The 23,891-nt window shown below is 46.0% G+C and overlaps 1 protein-coding gene across 3 annotated transcripts; it reads right to left on the bottom strand.

Annotated features, from left to right (window-relative positions):
• Nucleotides 1–779: 779 nt before the first annotated feature.
• LOC136755173 (E3 ubiquitin-protein ligase ARK2C) lies at nt 780–23,271 on the bottom strand. Of its 3 annotated transcripts, none has more exons than XM_066711635.1 (8): nt 23,094–23,271; nt 7,919–8,231; nt 7,670–7,795; nt 6,985–7,114; nt 6,764–6,868; nt 6,364–6,459; nt 5,658–5,764; nt 780–5,079 (listed from the first exon to the last, which is right to left on the bottom strand). In XM_066711635.1, exons 1-8 carry the CDS (start codon nt 23,152–23,154, stop codon nt 4,962–4,964), a joined length of 1,056 nt encoding a protein of 351 aa, XP_066567732.1. In that variant the 5' UTR covers nt 23,155–23,271; the 3' UTR covers nt 780–4,961. The 3 variants fall into 3 exon arrangements, 2 of the variants coding, with proteins under 2 accessions (XP_066567732.1, XP_066567733.1); XM_066711636.1 differs by having other exon boundaries at nt 6,364–6,447; XR_010817631.1 differs by lacking the exons at nt 780–5,079; nt 5,658–5,764; nt 6,364–6,459; ... (2 more) ...; nt 7,670–7,795; nt 7,919–8,231 and adding an exon at nt 21,206–22,445.
• Nucleotides 23,272–23,891: the final 620 nt, after the last annotated feature.

Below are 23,891 nucleotides of genomic sequence, written 5' to 3'. Positions count from 1 at the left end.
TCAAAAAGGTTTTCCCTTGCAAAGTAGGTCAGTGATGTACGAAAGCCTATAGAAGTAAAAGATTTTAAATGAGTGATTAAATTCGGAGATTGAAATTATAATGCAATCATCTAAAGAGGTTATTTTAAAAAAGGTTTGTTTGTTACATTTGATAGGATGTAACAGTACCACTTAAAATGACAATTTCAAAATAGATAATACTTAAAATTAAGTACAGGTACATATTCATATTTATTCATTGAGCTGCAATGACACGGGAAGCCCAGTTTTATGTCAGCAATATCAACCGAGTGAAGAGTGACTGCAAACAGGGACTGCCTGGGCCTCGTCTGGATCAATGAGGTCAGACATCCAGAGTTGGATGTAAGTGGAAGCTCAATCACCTGAAAACCACAGCGCCTGCATTGCTACAGATGAGACCAAGAGGCTGAGTGTTAAAAGTTATATTGCTAGGGTTCATTGACTAACAGCCCAAACCCTAGCAACACACTTCACGCCCAATCCTTTAAAGCCTTTTTACGACCCAGAGGAAGCTCAGACCTGACACTAGTTGATGTCTAAGGTTGACCTAAACCCAATGCTTAGCCAGGACAAAGCCCAGCCCAACCCAGGGCCCCCAACCGAATTCGAATGCAAAACACATCCCGGGTCAAGACCAGGCTTAGATAACCCAGAAAACGCCATGATGTGGAAGTTTATCCAACAAGGATCGCAAACCCGTTCTCAGGACTGAAGCCACTACCATTTCTGCATCCGTCAAAAGGCAACAAGGCGAGGTCTGGATTTTTAGGCAATTTATTTAGAAAACACATACAAAAAGGATCATGTACAAGCTTTGAAATAATAATTAAAAAAAAAAAAAAAAAAACGGAACAGTTTGGGTTTAGCGATGCAATTTTTTAAAATTATTAGTAATAAATACAGTACAAAATCCACCAAAAGTGAATCTAGGATTTTACACATTTTACACATTTCTAGTTCTTCATCATCATCATCATCATCATTAATGAGCTATTGCTTTAATATTAATGATAAATATTTCTATTTTTTTTCTATAAAATATTCTATTTTGTAAAACATTGCGCAGTTACAGCAAAACAGCAGTTTCTCGTACTAAGAAAAAACGTGGCGACACCCGTCCACTGGCAAGCTTTCAGACGATTGTTTTACAGAAGAACAAACAGCAGCGATTAAGGATCTGTCATAGTCGATGTATATCTGTGATAGTATAGATTTATATATAAATATGATGTATATATTCAGACCTGAGAAAAACATGCATTTAAGTAGCTTGTGCTTTAAGAGAGACAGTTAGAGTTTATTCACTGGTGTTTTCATGGAAAGATAAGAGAAGATCGGTATGGCTGAGAACATCACTGAGTTGGTGAATTGAAGAGGAAGATTAAAAGACAACACACACTAGTTTGGGAGATTGTGGACAGCGGACAGACAACCCTCCAGAACCTGCGCTCTGGTGGGAACCTGCATCGGACTTGCGGTTACTGCAGCTGCACTTACTGCGGTTTCATGAGTGGTGTTGGGTGGCTGTTCACGGGATGTCTGAAGACCAGGGTCCACAGAGAGTGGCTGCTGCTGTTATGCTGTTCTGGCTGGTTATTTTATATGCAGCGAATGCTCTTGGCAGCAGGGAGATTTCCACTTTCAGGCCTGGGGCTGCCACACAGACCTGGAGGCGTCTGCTGGGCCGGACCACGGAGACCATTTGCTCAGTAAAATAAACACTTGAGCTTAGGTAAGGAGAGAAGCGTTGGCCCCCTAAACCCACGTGACTCACACCCCGAGCCTCGAGCCGTACTGAGCACGGTTCTGTGTGCGTTGACATAATTGAGAGACAGAAAATGCTACATCAGACCTCAGGGTTCGTGACATGCAGAAGGAGGGAGGGTTTGATGCATAATTTAAGGGACTGCTGATTAAAGCCTCTTTAAGCAGTTGAACACGCTGGGAACACACAAAGATCAATTAACGTCAGAAACGTCTCACTCGGTGTGCAACTGTGAACCACAAAAGTGACCAGAGGGGAAAAGAAAAAAGCGCCGTGTATAATCTTGCCAGAGGTGACCGAATTCTTTGTTTATTAAAAGGAAGAGTCTTTCTTGCCACTAAAATTGAGGCACTTAGGGTTGTTCACTTTTTCCAGCGAGTGAGTGAATGTGCATCTGTGTGTGTCTATATGTGTGTGTATAAGTGTGCATCTGTGTGTCTGTCTGTTGTCTTAGTCCAAAATAAAATAGTGTCACAATGTCTATGTATCTGTGTACGTGTGTGTGTGTGTGTCAAAACTAATCCAGAGAGATTAATATAGACTATATGATTGAAAATTTGAAATGGTGAGTTGTAAGCACAGCAAAATAAAAATAAGAAGGTAATTCAGTTTTGCCAGTGGAGGGGTTGTCAGTTTGAACTGTGCAAAACAAAAGAAGACTAAAACCATTTGCACTATATTGCAGTTTGTCCACTAGATCACAGCATAGGGAATCATAAAAATTGCATTTTAATGGAATGTATCCAAGATTAACAGCACCACATTAATACACTTTCATCACACACCCTGATCTCTCAAATTAAAATGTGACTATTTTTAGCGTTTTTTTTTTTAAATTTTGTTTAGTTTTCTGAAAAATACCACTGCATGCAAAGCATTCCCATAAAACAATGCAAAATGAGGTAATAGTTTTTTTTTTGTTGTTTTTTTTTTTTTTACATTTTGTGTTATTTCTAAATAAATAAATTATAATTGAAATTAAAAAAGCAAAAAAAAAAAAAACTATAAAAAAAATAAATACGTACCCACGATATCTACAGTTAGTAATAAATTATGATTGTTAAATACTTAAGGCATTTCAACTCACAACACCCTGTAAACTATCAACAATTCCCATAGAAAACTCGGCGCGGGGGGGCAGTATCCCGGTTCCTCGTACAGCAGGCGGATATTTCCAGAAATGCACGGCTTTAAAACACGATGGTCTCTGCTGAGCCCTGAGCAGCATCTCAGAACTGCACTGGCCTGGTAAAATACAAGAGTGTGTTGTGGGTGGTTGTTGGGTTTTAAATTAGCAGCTTATTTATTGATGTGTGGATTGTGTCGTACATTTGTACTATATTGTAGTAAGTTTGATGTGTGTTAATTTGATGCAATGTTTGAAAGCTGTCGTGCAGCTCGTGGAATGGGGTTTCATTCTCACTGCCATGTTTACTGTACTCTCCCTGAACAGCCCGAGTCGCACAGAAACGCTCTCAGCGCCGGCGTGTCTGGGTTCTGTTCATTTCACGGGCTGCCATGACTTTCACAGCACGACACGCTCAGCAGAAGAGAGAAGACGACACTAAAGCGAGGGCAGGTTCAGACTGCAGTGCATTTCTGAAAATACGACAATAAGATCCTTTTGCAACACTCTTCATAATTATTTTCACAATATTCAGACAACATGGAGTTGCTCCTCTTTAAGCTTGTTAAACAGTCACATGTCCTGATTTAGAGAGAGAGAGAGAGATGGATGTTTGGTATTCGTTTAAACAAATGGCATCTGTTTTCCTCTCACGCCTCTGTAGTGACCGCACAGCCTCCGGTGCCGGCCGCGCCCTTCGAAGCGGGGATACTGCGCCGCCACCGAGCTCTACATCGTTGTTCTAGCAAAACAGCATAGCAACCATGGGGTGGGGGGGATCCGATACATCGAAATACAAACGACCGACACAAGCTTTTCATTCTCTCCGAAACACTGGATGGTTCTTCATATTAAAAAAATACAGAGGTTGTTGCTATATCTATCACATGTGCTTGTTCATTAGGCAATAAGGTATACATCAAAATAGGGTTCCACCAGAGGCCATAGAAGTGACAGGATGAAGACGGGACTCTCCGTGTCAGTAATGCCATTTACATCGTGCTATTTATTTATTTTTAGTATTTTTTGTGTTTTTTTTTTTTTTTTTTTTTTTATAGAATCACGTTGCTCAGAAAACAAATTCATGCACAAACAGCCCTCTTTAATCTCACACTAAGGAAACAGCCACAGCCTAAGCCAACACTGAAGCATGCATTTGGGTGGCACACCTGCACCGTGAAGAGGCACCATTAAAATAAGAGCCACCCATGGCAGCGGGCCCTGCCAGCACAGCCGGGCAGCCTTGGTTCGGTGCATGACCGGGGTCGAGCTCTCCTCCATTTCGGCTGGAATCTGTATTTGGCTTTAATCGTCTCCGAGCTCAGGGCACCGTTAGAAAACACCCAACCCTCCCCTCGCCCGCATCACGTCCGATATCTGTTCTCCAGTGTTCAGTGCAGAGATGGCGGCGCTCAGCTGGATGCCCATCGGTGCCACGAAACAGCTGCTCTACCGTTAGCTCTTGTATTAAACACCTGCACTCACGAGAAGACGACGCATGACCCAGAACACCGCAAAGCTGAAGCTCAATAACAATTCAGGAAGTGGTCGCCGTGTGGCGCTCAATAGCTCGGTGATCTCGATCGTGGTTAACCAAAGCTTTGATTTTTATTAATTTTCTATCATAATGAAGCTACCAATGTTAGTTAGTCGGAGCGGGCGCCCGGCTCTTTGATTCTGTTCTGAAGGGACACCCCAGGACACGTCGAGGTATGTGTACGGATCCGGAACAGCTGAAGGGCGGACCTGCTGTGGATTTTAGTACCTTCATCGTGAAATGGCTTTAGAAAACATAGCGTGTGTGCTACTCGTCCCTGTCGGGGAAACCAGCTCCCGGGGGCAGCCGAGGGCCTGTCCATGCTGCTGCCACAGCTTCCCCGCTCCCACCACAAGCTACAGACCCTCCCGCGTTACCAGTGTGCTCCTCCGGGTGTCTTCGGCCGGAGGTGGCGAAGACTCGGGGGGGGATTGGCACGGGGCCCGAGAGAGCAGAGGACGGCAGGACTGGGACCCAGCTGGGGGGTGGGGTGGGGGGGGGAGGGGGCCAGATCAGCTGTCGGGCGTCAGCTGCGTCTCAATGTCCACTCGGCAGATCGGGCACTTCCTGCTGGTGGCCAGCCACTGGTCCACACAGGCTTGGTGGAAGAGATGCATGCAGGGTAACCTCCTGCCAGACAAACGGACAAACCCCGGAGAAGAGCTGTTAGCAAGGAAAACACCAGGACAGCGGCTTCCTGTCACACTCACACACAATGGGACACCCTTCAACACCCACTCCCATTTAAACATAAAATCCTAATTTTTAAAGATATTGCTCACTTCTGTAAGGCAATTCAGTTCATGAATGAATAAAGAAGCTATTTTATGTGTTGAGGTTTATACTTATTGTAGTCCATAAGTAGCAGGACACGTGCTTATCTTATTGTATTTATTGCACTTTGTAATACTTTGAAAAGTGTTTGTGACAATCTAAATCATATATTGAAATCATGAGATTTGATTTGCTAAGCAACTTGATCTGCATGTCTGACTTTTTTCCCCACTTTTACACAAGTGTCTCTTGTGCCTCAGTCGAGAGGTGATATTGGAGTAGAGCTCCCTTCCCACGTTCCCTAAGGAACTGGGACACCCCCACATACGATTGTGAGCAAAATACTTCCCCACAGCAGAGGCAGGCGATGAGGGAACGAGAGGGAGGTCTGGGACGCAGCCCAAGCGAGTGCGCGTCGGTGTGTAGACCATTACCTGACATCCTCCCCATCCTCCAGCATGGAGAGACAGATTGTGCATTTCTCATCAATGTCCGACTCCTCCTCCACAACCATGGCTATCTTCAGTTCCTGGGGTCTTCTCTAGAAGGCAACCAATTAATGACATCAGCTACAGCCTGGGAAACCTCATGTCTGAGTCAGTGATCTTTGCTGATTAAATCAATCGCTGTCCTCTTATGAATCTATATAACAATCACTTAATTCACTGGAAGTGCATGTCCAGGAAGTGCTTCTTTTCTCTGACTGTGAGGATGAAGAGCCAGGAAGCCCGCTTTAATGGATATCATGTATTGCGGAGAATAACCTGAATCCACTGGATAAATTGCATGTTTAACATCGGCTAAGTCTGTGTTGCCAGGGAAGCACAGCTCTGTCCAGGAGTACTTTCAGTGACACTACAGACACGTATCGTGGCCACTCCTACCCTTCCACATTCGCAGTTATCTCAGGCAGTTTATTATGGTCTACAGCAATGAAGTGGGTGAATAGGGGCTCAGCTGCCTTCTGAGGTTTCCTTTCTCGTCAGAAGCAGCAATCAATGATCAACACAATTACCATGCCAGTTCCTGACTCTTAACCGTTCATGAAAACACACTGAACACATTTCTCATCACTGTCGCCCCGCTATTAAAATGAAGAGCCTCAGATTGAGCTGTGGACAAAAGCAGAGGGGGACCTACCTTCTTGTACTTGTGGGGGAAGGTGTATCTCTCGATGGTGGTCTGCACAGCGCCACGGTTCACACTGCCAAGCCTGTCCTCCAGCTGCAGCAGCTCCTGACAACAACGCAGGACAGGATTAGACAACACCACAGGACACGGCCTCCCCACCCCCACCACACAGCAACACACACACCTGCTGGCTGCTTTCACACAGACACAAATAATGGGCTCCAGAAGTTTTCAAAGAGCAGCAGCAACAACAAAAAAACAACAGCTGTACTCATGCCAGTGTCCCCAAACTGCAGGATTATACCACAGGAACTCGGCACAGTCCCCACAGTCTGGTGCCAGTTTAAAAGAGCCGAGAGGGAACAGCACTCGCTTCACAAACATCACGACCGGAAAGCAGCGGTCCTACCTCGTAACTCTCCCTCACTGCTGAGGCGTGACGCGACGGGTTGAGTCCCTGCAGAGCCAGCAGGTGCAGCTGTGGATACGGGTAGTTTCTGATCTCATGGACAACCTTTGATTTAAAAAAGCAGACGGCGTTGGGTACGGCACCTCATCTTAACAGGGTGAGAGCAGTTTAATACAGCACATTACCACGTAACACAATACAATCACATCGAGTCAGCTCACCACTTGTGCCGAGGAAGTGTTTCTGGGAAAGTGATGCATCCTGGGAGAGGCCAGGTAATGCTGATAGTGCTGGGGGAGCTGCCTGAGCTGATACTGGTGGTGGGAGAGCCCGGCGTCCACACTGAGATCCCTGCGGGAAGATGGAGGAAAGAGAGGTCACCCACACAGCGCCATACTTCAGCACACAGCCTTGCACTGCAGCTCAGTGGCACAACCAGCCACCCCGGATAACCAGCACTGTCTCATGCCCTCGGACACTTCCTCAGACCCTGCATGATCCCCCCCCAATGACTCTGACTCTGACTTCTGGGCTCAACTGCAGAGTCACTGTTTGTTTAAGGACACTGTCTTCGTTTGTTCTTTATTTGTTTTATATAACTAGAAAAGCCCACAGACATGCGTGATTATTCTCCAGCAGTGCAGGGAAATAGGTCAATGGGTTCAGACACTTGACTGGCACAATGGTTGCGTTTCTGTTTTTCTCTCATCAGTAAGCCAGTGTTTTTCCACAGATGTGATTCAGCTAGAAGATTCTGTCGTGGCCATGAGAGACATGCAAGGAACATCTTTCGACCAGCGGGTTGTGCCTTACTGGCAGATCTGCAGGTGCCCCCCCCGTCTTCGACCACAAACACGACTCCCGGGGGGGATATCTGATTGACAGCGGTATCGCTCTCGCACTCACCAGTCAGTGCCCTCGGCCAGGTACCTGGGCTGCTGTCCTAGGGACTGCGGGACGTGCAGCGAGGGCGTGTAGTCGTAGCCCGAGCGCAGTCTGTGGGGGTGCAGGGGGGCCCGCTCCTGGGTGCGTCTGCAGAGAGGAGACAATACACCCAGAGGGTTTTCATTTTCATTCCCCGTGTCCCGCACCTTCCAGGGGGGTCTCTAAGTCAAGAGCACAACGGCACCGGACCAGCGAAGGGTCTGAGCTCACCTGGAGTGCGGGAGGATCCGTCGGTGCTGCGCCTCGAGGAGCTGCTGCTGGATGAGGTACTGCTGATGCAAGGCCTGAGGTAGGAACGGGGGTCCCGGGACATCCTGGAACTGCGGAGGGGGCAGCGGGGCCAGGGGCTGGTGCAGGGGGGTCCCGTGCTGGTGTGGTGGGGGCGGTAGGTGGGGGGTCATGCTCGGCTGGCTCTGCCCGGGGTGGGGCAGCGGGAACTCGGAGGGCATCTGGGGCGGGGGTGCCAGATGGAACTGCCGGCAGGAGGTAGCATGGCTGTGCTGATGCCTGTTGAAGTGGGCCCCTGCAGGAGAGAGACAGAGGGAGTATAGCGGCCCTTTCCAACTCTCGAAGCAAGTCTTGGATTGTTTTGGTTTGTATGTGGTTTTGTTTGTCATCCATCTCCTAGGGGTCTCTCTACACTTGCATCTTCACCAGGAGAGGGGATACAAACACACACACTCGCACACACACACACACACACACACAACCAGAAACAGTGTTGCATTGATTTTCTACACTTGACTGTAATCAGTATGGTTAATGGCAGCTAAAGAGTAGGCAAATAAATACAAAAGTAAATGAATGGAGAAGTATCTGAAGTTTCACTGACCTGTACCATGTTAAACAGGACATTAAGGATGAAATGCGTGTGCTAGCTACCCCTGCGCGCCCTGCCCTGCCTCTGTCAGTGGGTACAGTGATGCCCAGAGTGCTGTTCATGGCGGCTTCTCACCTCGGCAGCAGTTCACTCTCAGCCCTGGATTCGAGCGCTGCGCACTTATTACTGACATGTAAAGCTTTGCAAACATCCCAGCCGGAGACGAGAGTCGCCGAGAGATCGCCCCTCCATGTCTAAGTTAGCGCTCGGCCCTGCAGGGTCCCCGGCTGCAGGTATTTGAGGAGCCACTTCTCTCCCTCTCCCCCCCACAGCGCGGCAGCCAGCCAGGCAGAGCGCCGGAGCGGCCCTCAGTGCGGTGTACGGCGGGGGGGGGGGGGGGGGGCGGTGGTCTGCCTCACTGCATTATGGTTTTTCCCCAGGGGGATTTATCGAGCACAGGCTTAAGGAAGGAATTAAGGAATTATTTTGTGTCTGCAAGGCAAATTAAAGTATTCTCTTTTTTTGGCGGTGGTGGGTGTTGTTGTGTCTCACACCATGGAAGTGATCTGATGCTAAAGCACAACAACAGAGCTGAGCAGGAACTCCATGAAAATGCAACTTTGCTCCAATAGTCTTTGATCTTCTAAACGCGAGACTGAATGAAGCTCCGCACTGTGGTGGGACAGCGCTGATGAAGGGATACGAACACGGCGTGGGTATGGATGTGGAGAGAGAGAGAGAGAGAGAGAGAGAGAGACACACATAGATTCACAGTATACAAACATACAAATATTTGTTGAACCTACGAAGGCAGATACAAAGAACAGGATGGTAAAACACACAATCCCAGATAACATGACAAACACACAATGGACAAAGGTTTGTTTCTGCTTTGTAGCTCCTCACACACACACACACACATATATACGGCACACACATATTACAGACTCTACACTGTGCAGATTAACACACTGGTGTTGATAAAAACACGTAAAAAAAAATCACCAGACTTGACTGTGAATAGTAGCTTTAAGGTGAGTATGATTGGCTGGATTGGTATTATATTTGAAGTGTCAAACAATAAAGGAGATGAGATAAATAAGAAAATAAATTAAGCACTAAGTAACACTTTGAATGAATAGTGTTGAAACACAGTGAATAGCCATCAGATGTCTGTGCCCCTTGTGTGGATGGGTAGGAGGGATATTGAGAGATGGGTGAGGCAGGGTTACTGGTAGTTGCCAAAACAGAGCAACTATCTTGACCTTTTATGACTCGTCTCTGTTGCTTTGCTGTAAGTTTCTATAAGGAAACTTCTACATGATCACCATGTTAAGGGATGCATCTGAACTGTGTTCACGGAAGACACTGCCTGTATAAGCGGACCGTCTGTGTGCAGAGAAGCTCCTCTGACTGTCAGAGGAAACCATCAGCCTGTTGTTGATTCATCCTGCAGTCGCGTCAATAAACTACTGTGATTCTGCAAACCAACCTCAGAGTGAAGACTTGTTTTCTGCCACAAGAGTTTGAACTACAGGTTCATATGCGTGTGTGTGTTTGTCTGCAGCAAAGTGTAGTCTTTAAAAGGATAGACCCATGTCAGTTTCTTAAGAGCAGGTGTCAGTGAGGGGCCCAGGCCTGCAGGCGCTGTTCTGAGTGGAGTGCTGTATGGACCGGCCCCGCTCTGGCCCTGGGCTGTATGGACCGGCCCCGCTCTGGCCCTGGGCTACCAACGCCCCTCATCGCACAGGAGTGCTGGCATTCCCTCTCCGCTGGCACACACAGGCCGCCGCTGCTCAAGTCATGTGACCTACAGGCAGTTTTAGTTTCCTTTACACACTAAAACCCTTAAAGTTAAAAGTGTTGTTACAAAGAACATCAGAGGTTTCCCAACATTTAAAGGCCCGAGGAGAGGAACCAAATCACATTATTTAGATCGGACATGTTTTTCAGTCACCTGAGAGCTACTGGAGATTTTCTTAAATCAATAATGTATTTGTTATTCCTGCGGCTTCCATTCCTCCCGAGCCTTCTTCACAAGGTTACAGCAAACACAGTGAAATGGGCTTCCCAATTCCCACCAAGGTGAGATCAATAAACAATTTCATTCAGCATACGATCCGAACAGGCTTTCTTTCCTTCTTCCCCAGAATGACGCTACCCACTTCGAGTGCTGAGCGCCTGTGTGAAAGGCATCTTCAATATGCCTGTTCAGCAGTACTCCACTCAAGACTACAGTCAAACAATCGATGTCTATTACTGCCAAGAGCCGGCGAGAAACGAACAGATGCGCCATCAGCACTTCAGCTGTTCCTGCCGCCCGAGCTGATCCAGACCGACGCATTCCCAAGACGCGCATTAACACACGCCAGGCTCCTCGCAAATCCGAGGAACCGGTGTCGGTGTGTGCTGGGGAGTAATGACTGAAGATCTTGTATATACACACACACACACACACACACACACACACACACACACACATCTTAAATCACATCTGCTGACTTTTCTTTTGACTGGGTTTCATTTGCGCTCATTTAAACTACGGAAGCTGGAAGACGCAAGTTCCCCCACTCCCTCCCACTGTACAGTGGACAGCAGGAAGAGGCAGCAGGTTATATAAAGGAGAAGTACTACAGAAATTAAAATGACTGGCATGTGAGAAGATAACTTGAATAGATAAACAGACAGGAAAACACAAAATGCCCAAATGGACAAGGTGAGCTCAGCCACTAGAGCTGGTCTGTTTTCCACTAACTGAGTTTCCTCCAGTTGCTTCAGATTCAACCCCATTGAATCCACTGGAGCCAGGCTACCTGTTCACACTGAACTGCTAACAAACAATTCTCTATGTCCAGACAATCGACTCTTTCACAAACAAGAGAGAAGTTGAAACGGGGAGAAGGACGTTCCCTTTAGGCTGCCTGTTGATTAGAAAGTGTCACCAGGCCCTGTCTTGTGTTAGTTGTGAAGCAACACTTACTACCAGTAGGGTAGACCGGTTTGTGTGTTCCTGCTCTGACTATTAATTAACTCTTCCTGTGCCATGTACCCCTAAGTCAGCGGTGCTCAACTCTATCATCGTGCACAGCAAATCAATCAGCTCTTCAGCATCAGTTTTGTGCTTTGTCATCTCGTTCAGTTTTGCTTGGCATGGACCTCACTGTACACAGTCCACCTAATTCATTCAGATTTACTCATTCCCTTTTTGCTGCGTGTTTTTTTACAGCACCTAACCAGCACACGTAGACACAGTGAACCGTGAAAACAGGTTCTCCCTTTGCTGTGTGCTGCTGCTTAATTTAGAAAGACTCATTAAACAAGGCATGAGGAAAAAGGCCCACAGATTGCCTGATCTGCCCGGCCATATGTAACCACAGGGGCAAAGTACTCTCCTCACTGAGACACACGGACACTCAGTGGTCAGAAGAAACATTAAATACATGCAGATTTCCCCCTCCTCAAATGTCTTGTGAAAGATGAATGTAGTGTGTGCAGGTCGGAGCTCAGGACTCGCACTTCTACACTTCTCACCAAAGACACTGTGGTGGTGTCCAGCCACGGCACGCTACGCTCCCTTTGGTTTGCATTACTGTGGCTGTGAATGGATGGGGTTGACTGTGTGCGTTTTAAAGACACCATTGTCAGAATAAACAATCATGAGAGGAGAGATGTTCCTACAAAAGCACATCATTTAATCAAGCGACTGTGGATACAACAATCAAAAGAGTGGAATAAAAGTCCATTAGCGTGCGTTAGTCACACTCAGTCAAGTTCGATGGCTTCAAACTCAGTGGAAACACTCTGCATTACAGCAACCGTTTCAAAGTCGTTCTCTAGCAGAAGACATTTGCTTCTGCTAGATATGATCATATCTGGAGCTGCAGTTGTTTGCACTGGAGCAGCAAATTAATTGGAGAGCTATAATTCCCCGTTAAGCTCTAATAAAATGCGCCACTTCACCACTCAAGAAGGTAATGTGTTAATAATGGATATAACTGATGCAAATGTAACGCAACTCCTTCCTTGATAGGAAACGGACTCTAAATATTTAATTGGCTCACAATCCGTCATTTCTCACAGCATGTTTCATACTCACTGCATTATACATTAAGAGCCCCGTGTAACAGACCCCTGGCTTCGAGTTACTGCGATTTCCAGTTAGACGACAAGAACCACTTGAAGGCAGAGACGCAAAGATTTTCTCAATTTTTTTAACAGCTGTTGTTTCTTAAATCGCTGCTGCTGCAACAAACGCTATTGTTATTGCAGTCTTTTCAACAACCAAATTAAAACCATACCAGTCTTGAGATTATGTAATAAATGTAATTCTTCTGCACTAAAATCACACAACACACAAACTGATTTCTAGGCAGGAGACTTGTGTTGCAATTTAATCTTTTGCTGCAGGCAAGGTTGTATAAATAAAAAATAAAAAAAACAGCTGTCCACTTCGAAGATTGAGATTTCACAATAAGCACCAAAGGGATGGATTTATATTGGTGATGTTGGATAGTTTAGCAATAAACTGGTCACTGCTCTTCCCAATGGTCTCTCTGAGCCAAGACCACCCGTCACACAATCAGCTGCCGAAGCTCTGATACCCGACCGCTCTTTCTATAGATCTGTACCATGTCTCCCTTTGTTTCTTTAAAGCTTACATTTTTTAACAACAATTTTTTGTTTTTTATTAAAAGAAAAAGAAAAGGAGTGGAAAGCTATTCTTCACACTGAAGAAACAGGACAATTACTGAGCAGATTATATATATATACATTATATTATACTCCCTTGAAGTCAGGTCATTCACCAGATGACCAGATTGTGTTCATCACCAATACAAAAAACAAATACATTAAATTAACTGACCTGCCATGAGTCTGAAATATTACATTAGTTCCTAGATTTACAGGTTACCATTTCTGAACTCTAATCTCTAACCTTTGATTCCCTGAAGCTCTTGTAATCCAAACAGACCTCAAACATGTAGATGAATATGGCCCACATATTATTAATCGTGAATATATTATCCTTCACATGTCCTTCTGTCTATATATTTAACTGCATCTGAATCCACTGCTCTGCAATCGATTTCTCTCTCTGCACTGGGAACACAAACGGCTTTCCAGACTTAAGGTCTGTCCTCACGGCGCTGATGTAAACCCAATAATCAGCTTGTGAGCCCACCTTCAGTATAGACTCGGTTCAGTTCTGTGAGGTGAAACTTCAGGGTCATAAGGATAGGCTTACCGTGAGGAGAAAGGTTAAGTGTCAAAACTAATCACGTCGGCCCTTCCCAATTTTGGAATTATCCCAACAGCCAGCGCAGGAGCATATTACTCGATCCCATCATGGCATTTTTCTTCTGTCTAGAGTTCTGGTACTCCGCGCTCCATATCCTCCACCCAGGTGTATAGGCTCCTCGTGCAGCACATGATGAGTGCAGGTGATGCCCTTCCTCTCTTCTTGGCCAGCTGGTGGAGAGGAAGGCCCCCAGAGAGGACCAGGACAGAGGGGTCACTGGCACTGACCCGGTGTACAAATCAAACCATCTCTCGTTTTCTCCCCTCATAAGTAAATAACTGCTTGCTTCCTCCCCATGCATTCATATGTATTCATGCCCATGTCCACTGTATTTTCCTGTGTGGCACGTAACCTGGCAGTGGCACTCTCGGGCAGCCAGTGCACGCGCACACAATTGCGCACACAATTGCATACACACACACACACACAGGGCTACAACACATCCAGCTCTGTCCATAAGCCTACGATCCAAGATGGACTTCCTTCAGCAAAGGGGCTAGAGAAGGAGGAGGCAAAATCCACAGCTTCCCAACCCACGTTAAAATCAGGCAATACCCAAAACCATGCTCGGACAAGGTCAACATTCACCGGCATAAACATCACCAAACAAATGGCTTTGTAACATGTTTGTGCGGTTTATATTTTGTTAATTTAAATGTTTAAACACATTTAAGTTTGCATAAATGGTTTGAATCCTCCGAGAAAGCATCTGTATCAAAGCTTTGTCATCATAATTCTTCTTAAATGTCTGAGAAAAACTGTTTTTGTACCTCAAATAATAAGTTGGAAATGCCCGTATGAAGACTGCTGTGCTGGTGTGAAAATGAAAATAATCCGGCCAAATCTAATGGCCAAATCAGATGCCCAACACAAGACACAGACACTCTTAAGGAGTAATGACACGGCAAGTAACACAATTAATGCATTTTATACGTGCTGATCTTTAGCAAAGTTGTTGTAACGTTTCTTCTTTAGTGACCTTTCTGAGATATTGTAACAAAGCCTAGGAGAAACGGCAAACAATAAATCAATGTGCATATATTCGGAGACGCACAGTCGGTTCAGAGCGGGACAGGGTTCTGCTTCGTCACTGGACACTGGAGTGGGTTTTGAGGCCCAGGAGTGTGGAAGTGTGCATCTGGGGAAGGACAGCTGCTCGGGGGAAGTTGTCACCATGCACCACATACCACTGAGCTCTGTTAATTCCTCCACAGACCTCAGGTATTTGGCAGCTGGAGTCTATAGCTCAGTGGTTAGAGTCGGCTTCGAATGTGAAAAGTTGTAGGTTACTGCCAGGATCTCTTTAAAAATGAAAAGGTGACCATTTAAATGTGAGCAATACAATCTGAGAGTCAATTACTCTGTCCTGTAGGTCACTGTATACATCAGGAAACTGCATTGCCTACCTCAGCTTTCTGGATTTTAATGTCTCCTGGTGATCGATGTGGGAAAGTGCTTTATTCCGCCTCTGAAGGTATTGATAATTTATCACAAATGACAAGTTTGAGATCTTGATTGTTGTGGGCGCAGCAGTTAGAATTACCAGCCACTGTAATTAACCGTAGACACAGCATTCATTAGCCAACAGCCTTGGCCAGTCTCAGAGGCTTGTCAGAAAACAGCCCTAATCAATACAAACAACGATCATCATTCGGCAGATCCTTCACAGGAGTCGGACTGTAAGTCAGGTGTTGCAAAAAAACAGCCAATTGACGCGAGATGCATATTGAGCGACAGTTTCTTTTGTAGTGAACGGAAGGCCCAGAATCCACTTCACTCATCTTGGTGAGAGAGGGAGGGAGCGTTCGATAAAGATAGAAATACAAATCCGCATTTATAAAACCTCTCATTAAAAATGGCCTGCACTGAAAAGGCTCCCCTGGCTCTGTGTTCAGATGTCCTTCACAGTCATTATGTACGAGCCGACAGATGCTTCAATAAAGAGCGAGCCGTTATTTGGGTGTATTCGTAATTTACCACACTTAATCCCTCCCCACATGCGCCTCAATCTGCAAGCCTCACACACACAGTTGGGTATTAACCTACTTTCAAGATGAGAGAGAGAACGAAAAAGTAGTTTTTGTCAAAATGTCAGGAAGGGGATTTGGCGGTCAAACCTAGTTGCTCACGTTCTTCAGCAAACAAAGTGAGGGATGTAACAGATTTTACACACAACCTCTACATCTACAACAAAATATCCAATTTCAATCGATTCAAAGTTCTTCCATCAAAAGGAGTCCTACTCTGCAACGCTGGCATTTCTCCAGGTCAGGGTTTACCTGGCCGCTCTCCCGAGATAGACATCACTGCTCCGAAATCACCACCTCGTCGTCCGACAGCGAGGTGTGCGGCCCTCAGCGTCTGATCCTGCTGCCCTGCTCTATTTTAATCACAATAATTAAAAACAGCAGTCAGTGGATATATTAGGTTAGCATTTGAATCGCCAAGACTTCAAGCTGTGTGTGCCTTCCCTGTGCTGGCAGCCTGACACAACTGAGAGACTCTATAGCACAAACGCTGCTCCACGATAGGGTTAAAACCTAAAAAGTCACATCGTACTGCCTGTGATATTTCCTACACGTGATCTACTTCCACACTGTATGTTACGCACTCCCCCCATATGAGATCATCCTTCACCACACAGGAAACCAAGCACCAGCGACTGGTAACGCACAGCCGCATTGAAATATCATCCTTCATTTAAAACAAATCAATAAACACACTCCTGCTGTCAACGGATGTTCATCTTCTGACACGGTCACATGACCCGGTGTAATCCCGCCCCCTGCAGTTACTGGTCCACGGGAATCCCAATAAACCTCATGATATCGGTTCCTGTTGCCTGAAGCCTGGTCTACCTGCAGAGGTTGTCCAGGTAAATCCCGCGAACGCCCAGCTTGTGTCAGAGCATCCCCTTGAGGATCAGTCAGGGATTCTCAAGGAACTCCAATCAAAGGCCGGTTGTGTCTGACAGACGAAGGTCATTGATTATTCTGAAAGGCACTGCCGTCACAGCAACTGTTACCAACTAGACTCTCAGCAGTCGAGACTAAAAACAACTTCCTTAATCTGACCTTTGACAGTTATTATCCTGTGCGTTTGTACTACACAAAGTACTTGCCTGTGGCGGTGTAGGGTTTCCACAGGTGCTACTCTGGCAGTGAACAGATACAGTCCTAACACACTGAATAGGGTTCACACACACTTCACAGCGCTCACACAGTCAGTGCATTGTGTGGTTTGGTTTCCTGGCTTCTCAAAAGCCAAACTGCCCGCAGTTTTGCCAGAGGCTGGGCGTATTGTCCGCCACACACGTCTACACTGTTCTGGTTGCCTTCCAGTCTGAAGATCTCCCAGCTGCATACAGTTGGTACCTTGTAGTTTTTTAAAAAAGAAGTAAGATGGGTGTTTTAATTAAAAAGCACAGAAGAGCTCCAGGCAAGTAACATGAAGGTTAACATTTAATTTGTTAAAAAGGCAAATCAGCCATAAGACTGAATATAGTGTGTGATTTTACCAACACACAAGTTGACAGTTGATTTAAATTAGCCCGATATTAAGAAAAATAAAATGTCAAAGTTAGTGTGTGGAACAGCAAAACTATTTTGACCAAGTTAAAACTAGCAAAAACAAAAACCATTCATCAAAGACTGAGAGCAAAAGCCGATCGGTGCGTCTGCCAGTTTTCTGTATCAATACTACAAGCATGGAGGGGCCGAATCGAAACATTAGCGGGGGAAGAAAAATAACTCTAAAAGTTTGTTTCACGAAAGGTGCCGACTTCCTGGTCCATTAAAGCCGCAGTAAAAATACTTTTAAAAGGCGTCCTAAAGAAGGACATTCCTGACCGTGTCCACCGCTCCGCTGGAGAAAGGTTTCTCTAGTGTGGTCGTGCAGCGAGCCGGCGGGGGGGCAGGGCAGGCTGTGGATAATGACAACGACAGGTGGGTCTCTGCTGCTCTAAATGTCAAGTAAGAGATCCTCCCTCAAAGCTGAACGAGGAGGAAAGGATCAAGCGCGTGGGTCTCACCGTTAAAGCAGCCAGTACCTTCAACCGGGAAACGCGTGCATTACAGTCGTCTCAGTCCCACCTTTGGAAAGTTAAAAATAAGAATGATTCATGCAGTGCCTGGAGTTCTGCCACCATGGTGCTGCTTCACAATACTTCAGTCACCGTGCTTCTGCGGAGGCTAAACCGTTTTCTCTCATGACCTGAATTTAATTCGGCCCCAGACCTCTTCCACCTTCATTCTACCCTCTTTCATTAGATCTCCACTTCAAGAAAGAATAAGCTTAACATCTTTATCCTTGTTTCACATGTTAAAGCTGTACGGCCTGGTTTTGGCCGGGGCTGTGATGGTCAAAGGCAGAAAAGTCCTACTTCAGTCCAAGCTGGCAGGACGGAGAGCAGTAAACGGTACGGGGATCTGAGGCGAGTCGAGCTCTCGTTATTTAAACCACGGCTGAGGATCTCGTTTCAGCACTGCCATTAATGTGGCTTTCATTATTTCAACTGGTTCCCAGTCATGTTACCAAATTAAGATGCAGCTGTGAGTGGACTCACAGAGTTCTCTAATAATCCTAATAATATCCAGGTGTCCGGGCCCCGTCTCCTGACACCTGCACCTCCACGTTTCACAATATTCATAAAGCTGCTGATGTTTCCCATGGTGCACTGCTGCCCACGGCCTGGTGCTGTGAACTCAGTCCTCAGAGAACACACACTATATTAAAGGCTGGAATAATAAATGCAGACGCACACATTTATACTGCATCAATAAAAAAAGCACACAATGTCCTACAAGTCTGTAATCTCACAGACAAAGAGCTTAAAGACCTACACACCACCCTACAAGGGTCACAAATATAGGCGAGGCTCCTAAACCTTAGTGAAACCCTCACAAGGATAGAAAAATATAAAGCCATGGCACTGGTTTGTGCCAAAGGCATGTTGACCATTTCAGCATTTCAGTAACAGCTGATGCATTATTCCCATAAAACTATTTCCACTTAACATAACTAAGAGTACCTCCGGGGCGACAGACAGCCTTCATATGGCGACAGACCGGCACACGGGGGACGCAGCGGCCGGCCGAATGCGGCCACGGCGCCGCACGTCCCACAGAGCAGGAGGAGAGGTACCTATGCAAACAAGTGACCGACCAACCAAGAGGAGGAAAACAACGGATGGTGGTGCTTTAAGCACAAACCCAGCGCAACCAAGTCTGCAGTCACCGGCAAAACTGGAACGAATTACTAATGATATTAGTCGAGCGTGAACTAATGTTATTGCTCCCTTCGCACACTTTTAAAGGGATATATATTTTAAAAAGCATTATAGTTATAGACAGATGCTGCATTTCTTCAGGAGGGTTAATCTCACACAGATAACTAATAATCAGCAAAGAACCAACTGCATACATTTGACAAACACATATTTTCACGTATACAGAGACATGATCTATCTATCTATATGAAAACAGTTATAGTCTCAGAGGGTTCCAGCTGTGATTGGAGGGTGTAGAAATAAAATGCTACACTAGTAAATGTATACAATACTGTTTGGGGTATGCCCCCCCCTTATAAAATGGGCAATAATTTATATAAATATCTTAGATGCATCCACATTACACAGTTTATCCAGATCAGGTTAAATCCATCCCAAAATGGTATTTTACTCCATCTTGATTTAAAAGTGCTCACAGTTGAGGCATAAGACTCTAGACTCCAAGATAAAATTATTTTTTTAGATCTACTTTCTCTGCCTAAGATCTGTGAAAAGGAAGAATCTTTAAAAAAATACCATAAAAAAAGCTGGTAAATAAAGACGAGGTCAAGCATCAGTCAACCTATAAATTCTGGTTGTTTAAATCAATCCTTTGAATATTGAAGTTCCTCCTCTACAGTATCAAGTGAAATGAGCATCACTCTTTTTGGAAGCAGCAGGTGCCAGACCTCCGTGCAGCACGAGTCGCTGCCAGGCCTGTGCAATGGCTGCTGCTGGGAATTAGACGCATTGTAGACGAGTAACAATTAGATGCTCTACACAGCGCTGATCAACACACACACAGAATTAGATCAGAAGAAAAAGCAATTCACAAGCGCCTCACAAAACGCCAACAATATGAACAGACTTGCCTCCAAACGCAGATTCTGTAAGTTACTGTAAAACCACGCTTGCCCATGAAATCATACATTTCAGCTCATAAAAGATTACATATACTCACAAACACCTTATTTTTAACTGGAGTGCCATAAATGTAGCTCTGGAAGCTAAAATAAGCCATCTTGGATGCTTCATAACCTCTTTCTAGCTAAGTACCATCAGGGAGTGTGTGGGCTCCGATCTCACAGCACTGTGAAAGGCTCGGCCGGCTCCAGCATCCCTGGAAAAGCACACACTGCATCACGGAGCTGCTGCCGGACGAGCAAACTAATGCGAGAACAGGAGCTCCTCAATGGGCCTCGGCTCCAAGACGGAATAAATTGCCCACAGTCCTGTTCCCCAGGCATTGAGCATCGGAGCCTTTCCTGGAGTGTTTTCAGTGCTGAGAAAGCAGTGACATCTTACCCAGGACACTCAAGGTCATGGGATTGTATTCCAGTCCTTCATCCCCAAACTACGATTGATTTATCAGAACCACTTGGATTATGAGCTTCCATTCACAGGAAAGTCTAAATCACATGTGTATCAGTATCCACAGAAAACACAGACGGTGCATTAGAAGCCATTTCCCAACATTCGATTCGCTGTCAGAGCAGGAACTGTAACTGAAGGAGTCAATCTTCAGAGACAACAAACGGGACGATTTGGACTTTATAGAGAGATTGAGCCGAGGTGCCATACAGCCCTGCTGAGCACCAGTTCATACCAGAGATGGGTCTTTGTGCACCAGCTCCTCACACAGAACAAACCTTCAGTGATAATCTGGACAAACACAAGGTACACACAAGATAATAGATATAAAACAGAAATGAGACTGGTAGAAAGAGGCGATTAATGCAGGGAGAATTGATGACCGTCACCACAGTATACAGAGAACTGATGGTATGAAGACACCTCAGATTGATTGTGGACCAAAAACAATGAATAAAATGCCTTTACTGACTGGTGGAATCGTCCCTTCTTCGCTCGTTTCACAGTATACTGGCTATCTAGGAGGGCTAGTTCCAGTAGATCAGGCTGATCACCCAGGATTATGAATCCCAGCCATTACTGCACCTGCAGGGGCTTCTGCAGGGCTACCACAGAAACTCATTCAGGCCTCATTGTGATGGAGGGGGTGGGGAGAAAAAACAAAAAAAGCAAGGAGGTCATCTATCTTTATCACAGCAGGGTAAGACAATAAATGGAAGTCAGCAAGAAGCACACTGAAGGTTAGGAAAATACTATATTCTTTATTGAAAATATTAGTATATGTGGAACTGTGTAATAATAATATTTCATGCAAACGATCAAAGGCAAGGCCCATCATGCTCAATATAAGGTTAACAGAACAAAAGCAGCATCCAATGAGCAGATGTATATATGCTACAGCACATTACAGTACAGCAGGGTACATCTTTTCTACAGAAAGATTACATTGGAATTTGCTATTCAATGTAAAAAACAAAACAAATAATTAAACAAGACCATGCATTAAATTCTAATAAAAGAACAAAAGGTAGAGAACCACAACCAAGGAATATAAAGACATTGTTGAGTCTAAGAAAGAGGATTCCTATAGCAGTGCAGGATCAATATCATCATCCCTGTGAAATGGATAGCATTTTGTACTGTCTTGCTAATTGCAATTAATTAAATTGATTGGGATTAATTAAAAGTGGAAAAAAACGAGGGCAAGGTTATTTCCACATATGTATAATCTATGCGTGTTCCGTTAATGAATTGATGTCGTAAGGATGCTTTTTCCCAATTTAAATTTCAAAGGAACAGCGAATCAGCGGAATTGACAGGGTTGTGATCGGCCTCCAGCCGTTATGGGGACAGGTGCAGTGTACCGGCGCGATCCACTCATCCATCCATCCATCCTTCATATAACATCGTTTTAGTCATTGACGATGACTTCATATTCAATATCCGAGCACCGTGGTGCGGGCTCGGAGGTTTTGTTCTCCGCTCAATGAGAGCCAGATGCCAGGGGTACAATGCACCTTCACAGGGAGGGGGAAGGGAAGCAGCAACGACAATGTGACAAAACCCAAATCAAGCATGGCAAAATGTATCCACTTTACAGGAATTTACAGCAGCATGTCTCTATTGACACTGGATGGGAGGTACACAATGACATTTGTTTTAATTACTAAACGCTACAATGGGTTATTTACTATACAGCAACTTGACAAGAGATTAAAAAAAAGACAATAGAGGTTTTCTATAGGAGGTGTTATTGGTGTTTCTAGTCTGTTTTACAGGAGGGTGACTGACTGAGTGATTCTCGTTTGTAATGCCAATGTCGTCTTCGGATGGAAGGAGGAAATGAGGAAGAAGGGGGTCACAACACAGCTAAATGCGGAGTGCAGGCAGAGGCCAGACCACACAGCAGCGGATGACCATTAGATACACAATGAAGGGGACAAAGATCTGAGAAATGCAGAATGTAGAGCCAGCCTCGATACTATGAAACAGGGAAAAAGAAAAGAAATAAAAGCACAATGAAGTCATCGGCGCCACTGTACGTCATATTATTATTACATAATCAGCACAGATCCGCACAGCGATGGAGGCGAGGCTGCGGATCCCACAGCGACATTTCTGCGCCTCGACCGGCTGAGACTCGAGTCCAGGGTCGCTTCACCTGACCGCACACCTCGACAATAGCATCATCATCATCATCATCATCGTGTACTAAGTGTTCTTGCTCTGGCAGCACCAGAGCACAAAGACCGTGTCTATTGCCAACATGCGTGCAGCTAACCTTTCCTGTGTAAACCCTTGCACATATAGACGTAATGGCTGCCCGTTTCTGAATCAGCCTGTCTGTCTGTCTGTCTGTCTGTCCATTACCAACATGCGCAGCGCAGCCGGCTGATCAGTTTGATCGGCAACATACTAGCGACCTGAGCCGCGATCAAAGCGCCGCCACCCGCGACAGCAGCGCTACCGCCGAGAGCAGCGACCCGGGGTCCCGCCGCCACACTGCGCCACAGCGGGGCTCGGGTCCCGGCCGCGGAGCCAGCAGCGGAACCGCTAATTAACCAGACAACACGTCTAATGGAGAACCGCGCCATGGCTTTCAACAGAACAAAGAAGAGTGAAGCAATACCTCTATTTCTTACAGAGCCAAAAACGGGCAGAACCAGATATCCCACATGCACTAGCACCATCCTCGGAGCCTTTGTCAGCGCCGGCGCAGCTCACGTCCATGGAAGAGCTCCGCTGCGTCCGCCCGTCCACATGCGAGCCGAGCGCCAGCGGCCGAGCGGACAAAGCCGCGCCCAGCCAATCACGGCGCGCCGCAGCGGACAAAGCCGCGCCCAGCCAATCACGGCGCGCCTCAGCGGACAAAGCCGCGCCCAGCCAATCACGGCGCGCCTCAGCGGACGGCCCGCTTCCGGTGGCACCGCGCCGGCCAATCACGGCGCGCCTCGGCGGACAGCGCGCTTCCGGGGGCACTGCCGGCAGCCAATGGGAGTGGGCGCGGGGCGGGGCCTCGCCGGGGACGGACAGACGGGCAGACAGACAGACCCCCCGGTGCCGCGTTCATGAGATCAGTGTCTAATGTGACGTTTTTGTGTTGTTTTTCCCCCCTTGGTCTTGATTCACATTTATTTATTTTTTAACGGATACATAAACAGTCAAATGACTTGCAATGCCAGAGATGAGCTGTTATTATTGTTCCTGTGTCTCTTACCAGCCCGTTATCTCTGAGGATCGTCCATCTCGACAGGACGGGACAATAGGCCGTACATTTCCTCGCATGAATGATCAATTCTGGATAAAGGCGTCTGCTAAGAAATAAATCGTAACAAAATAATACCAGGCATGGTTCGTGATGTAGGGTTATTTTAGGTGAAAGAGACTTTTGAATATATAATTCAAGTTCACCTTTTAGAAATGTGCT

Source organism: Amia ocellicauda, chromosome 8 (assembly GCF_036373705.1).
Source record: "Amia ocellicauda isolate fAmiCal2 chromosome 8, fAmiCal2.hap1, whole genome shotgun sequence".
Taxonomy (NCBI): domain Eukaryota; kingdom Metazoa; phylum Chordata; class Actinopteri; order Amiiformes; family Amiidae; genus Amia; species Amia ocellicauda.
This window is presented reverse-complemented; position numbering and strand designations above follow the sequence as displayed.

Excerpts from the sequence above, each read along its gene's own strand:
- LOC136755173 (XM_066711635.1), bottom strand. The coding sequence starts at position 23,154 with ATGGTGCTAGTGCATGTGGGATATCTGGTTCTGCCCGTTTTTGGCTCT. Across the intron at positions 6,869-6,984 it reads ACACTTCCTCGGCACAAGTG|GTTGTCCATGAGATCAGAAA; the intron begins GTGAGCTGACTC and ends TTTAAATCAAAG. Across the intron at positions 5,080-5,657 it reads GAGGATGGGGAGGATGTCAG|GAGGTTACCCTGCATGCATC; the intron begins GTAATGGTCTAC and ends TTTGTCTGGCAG.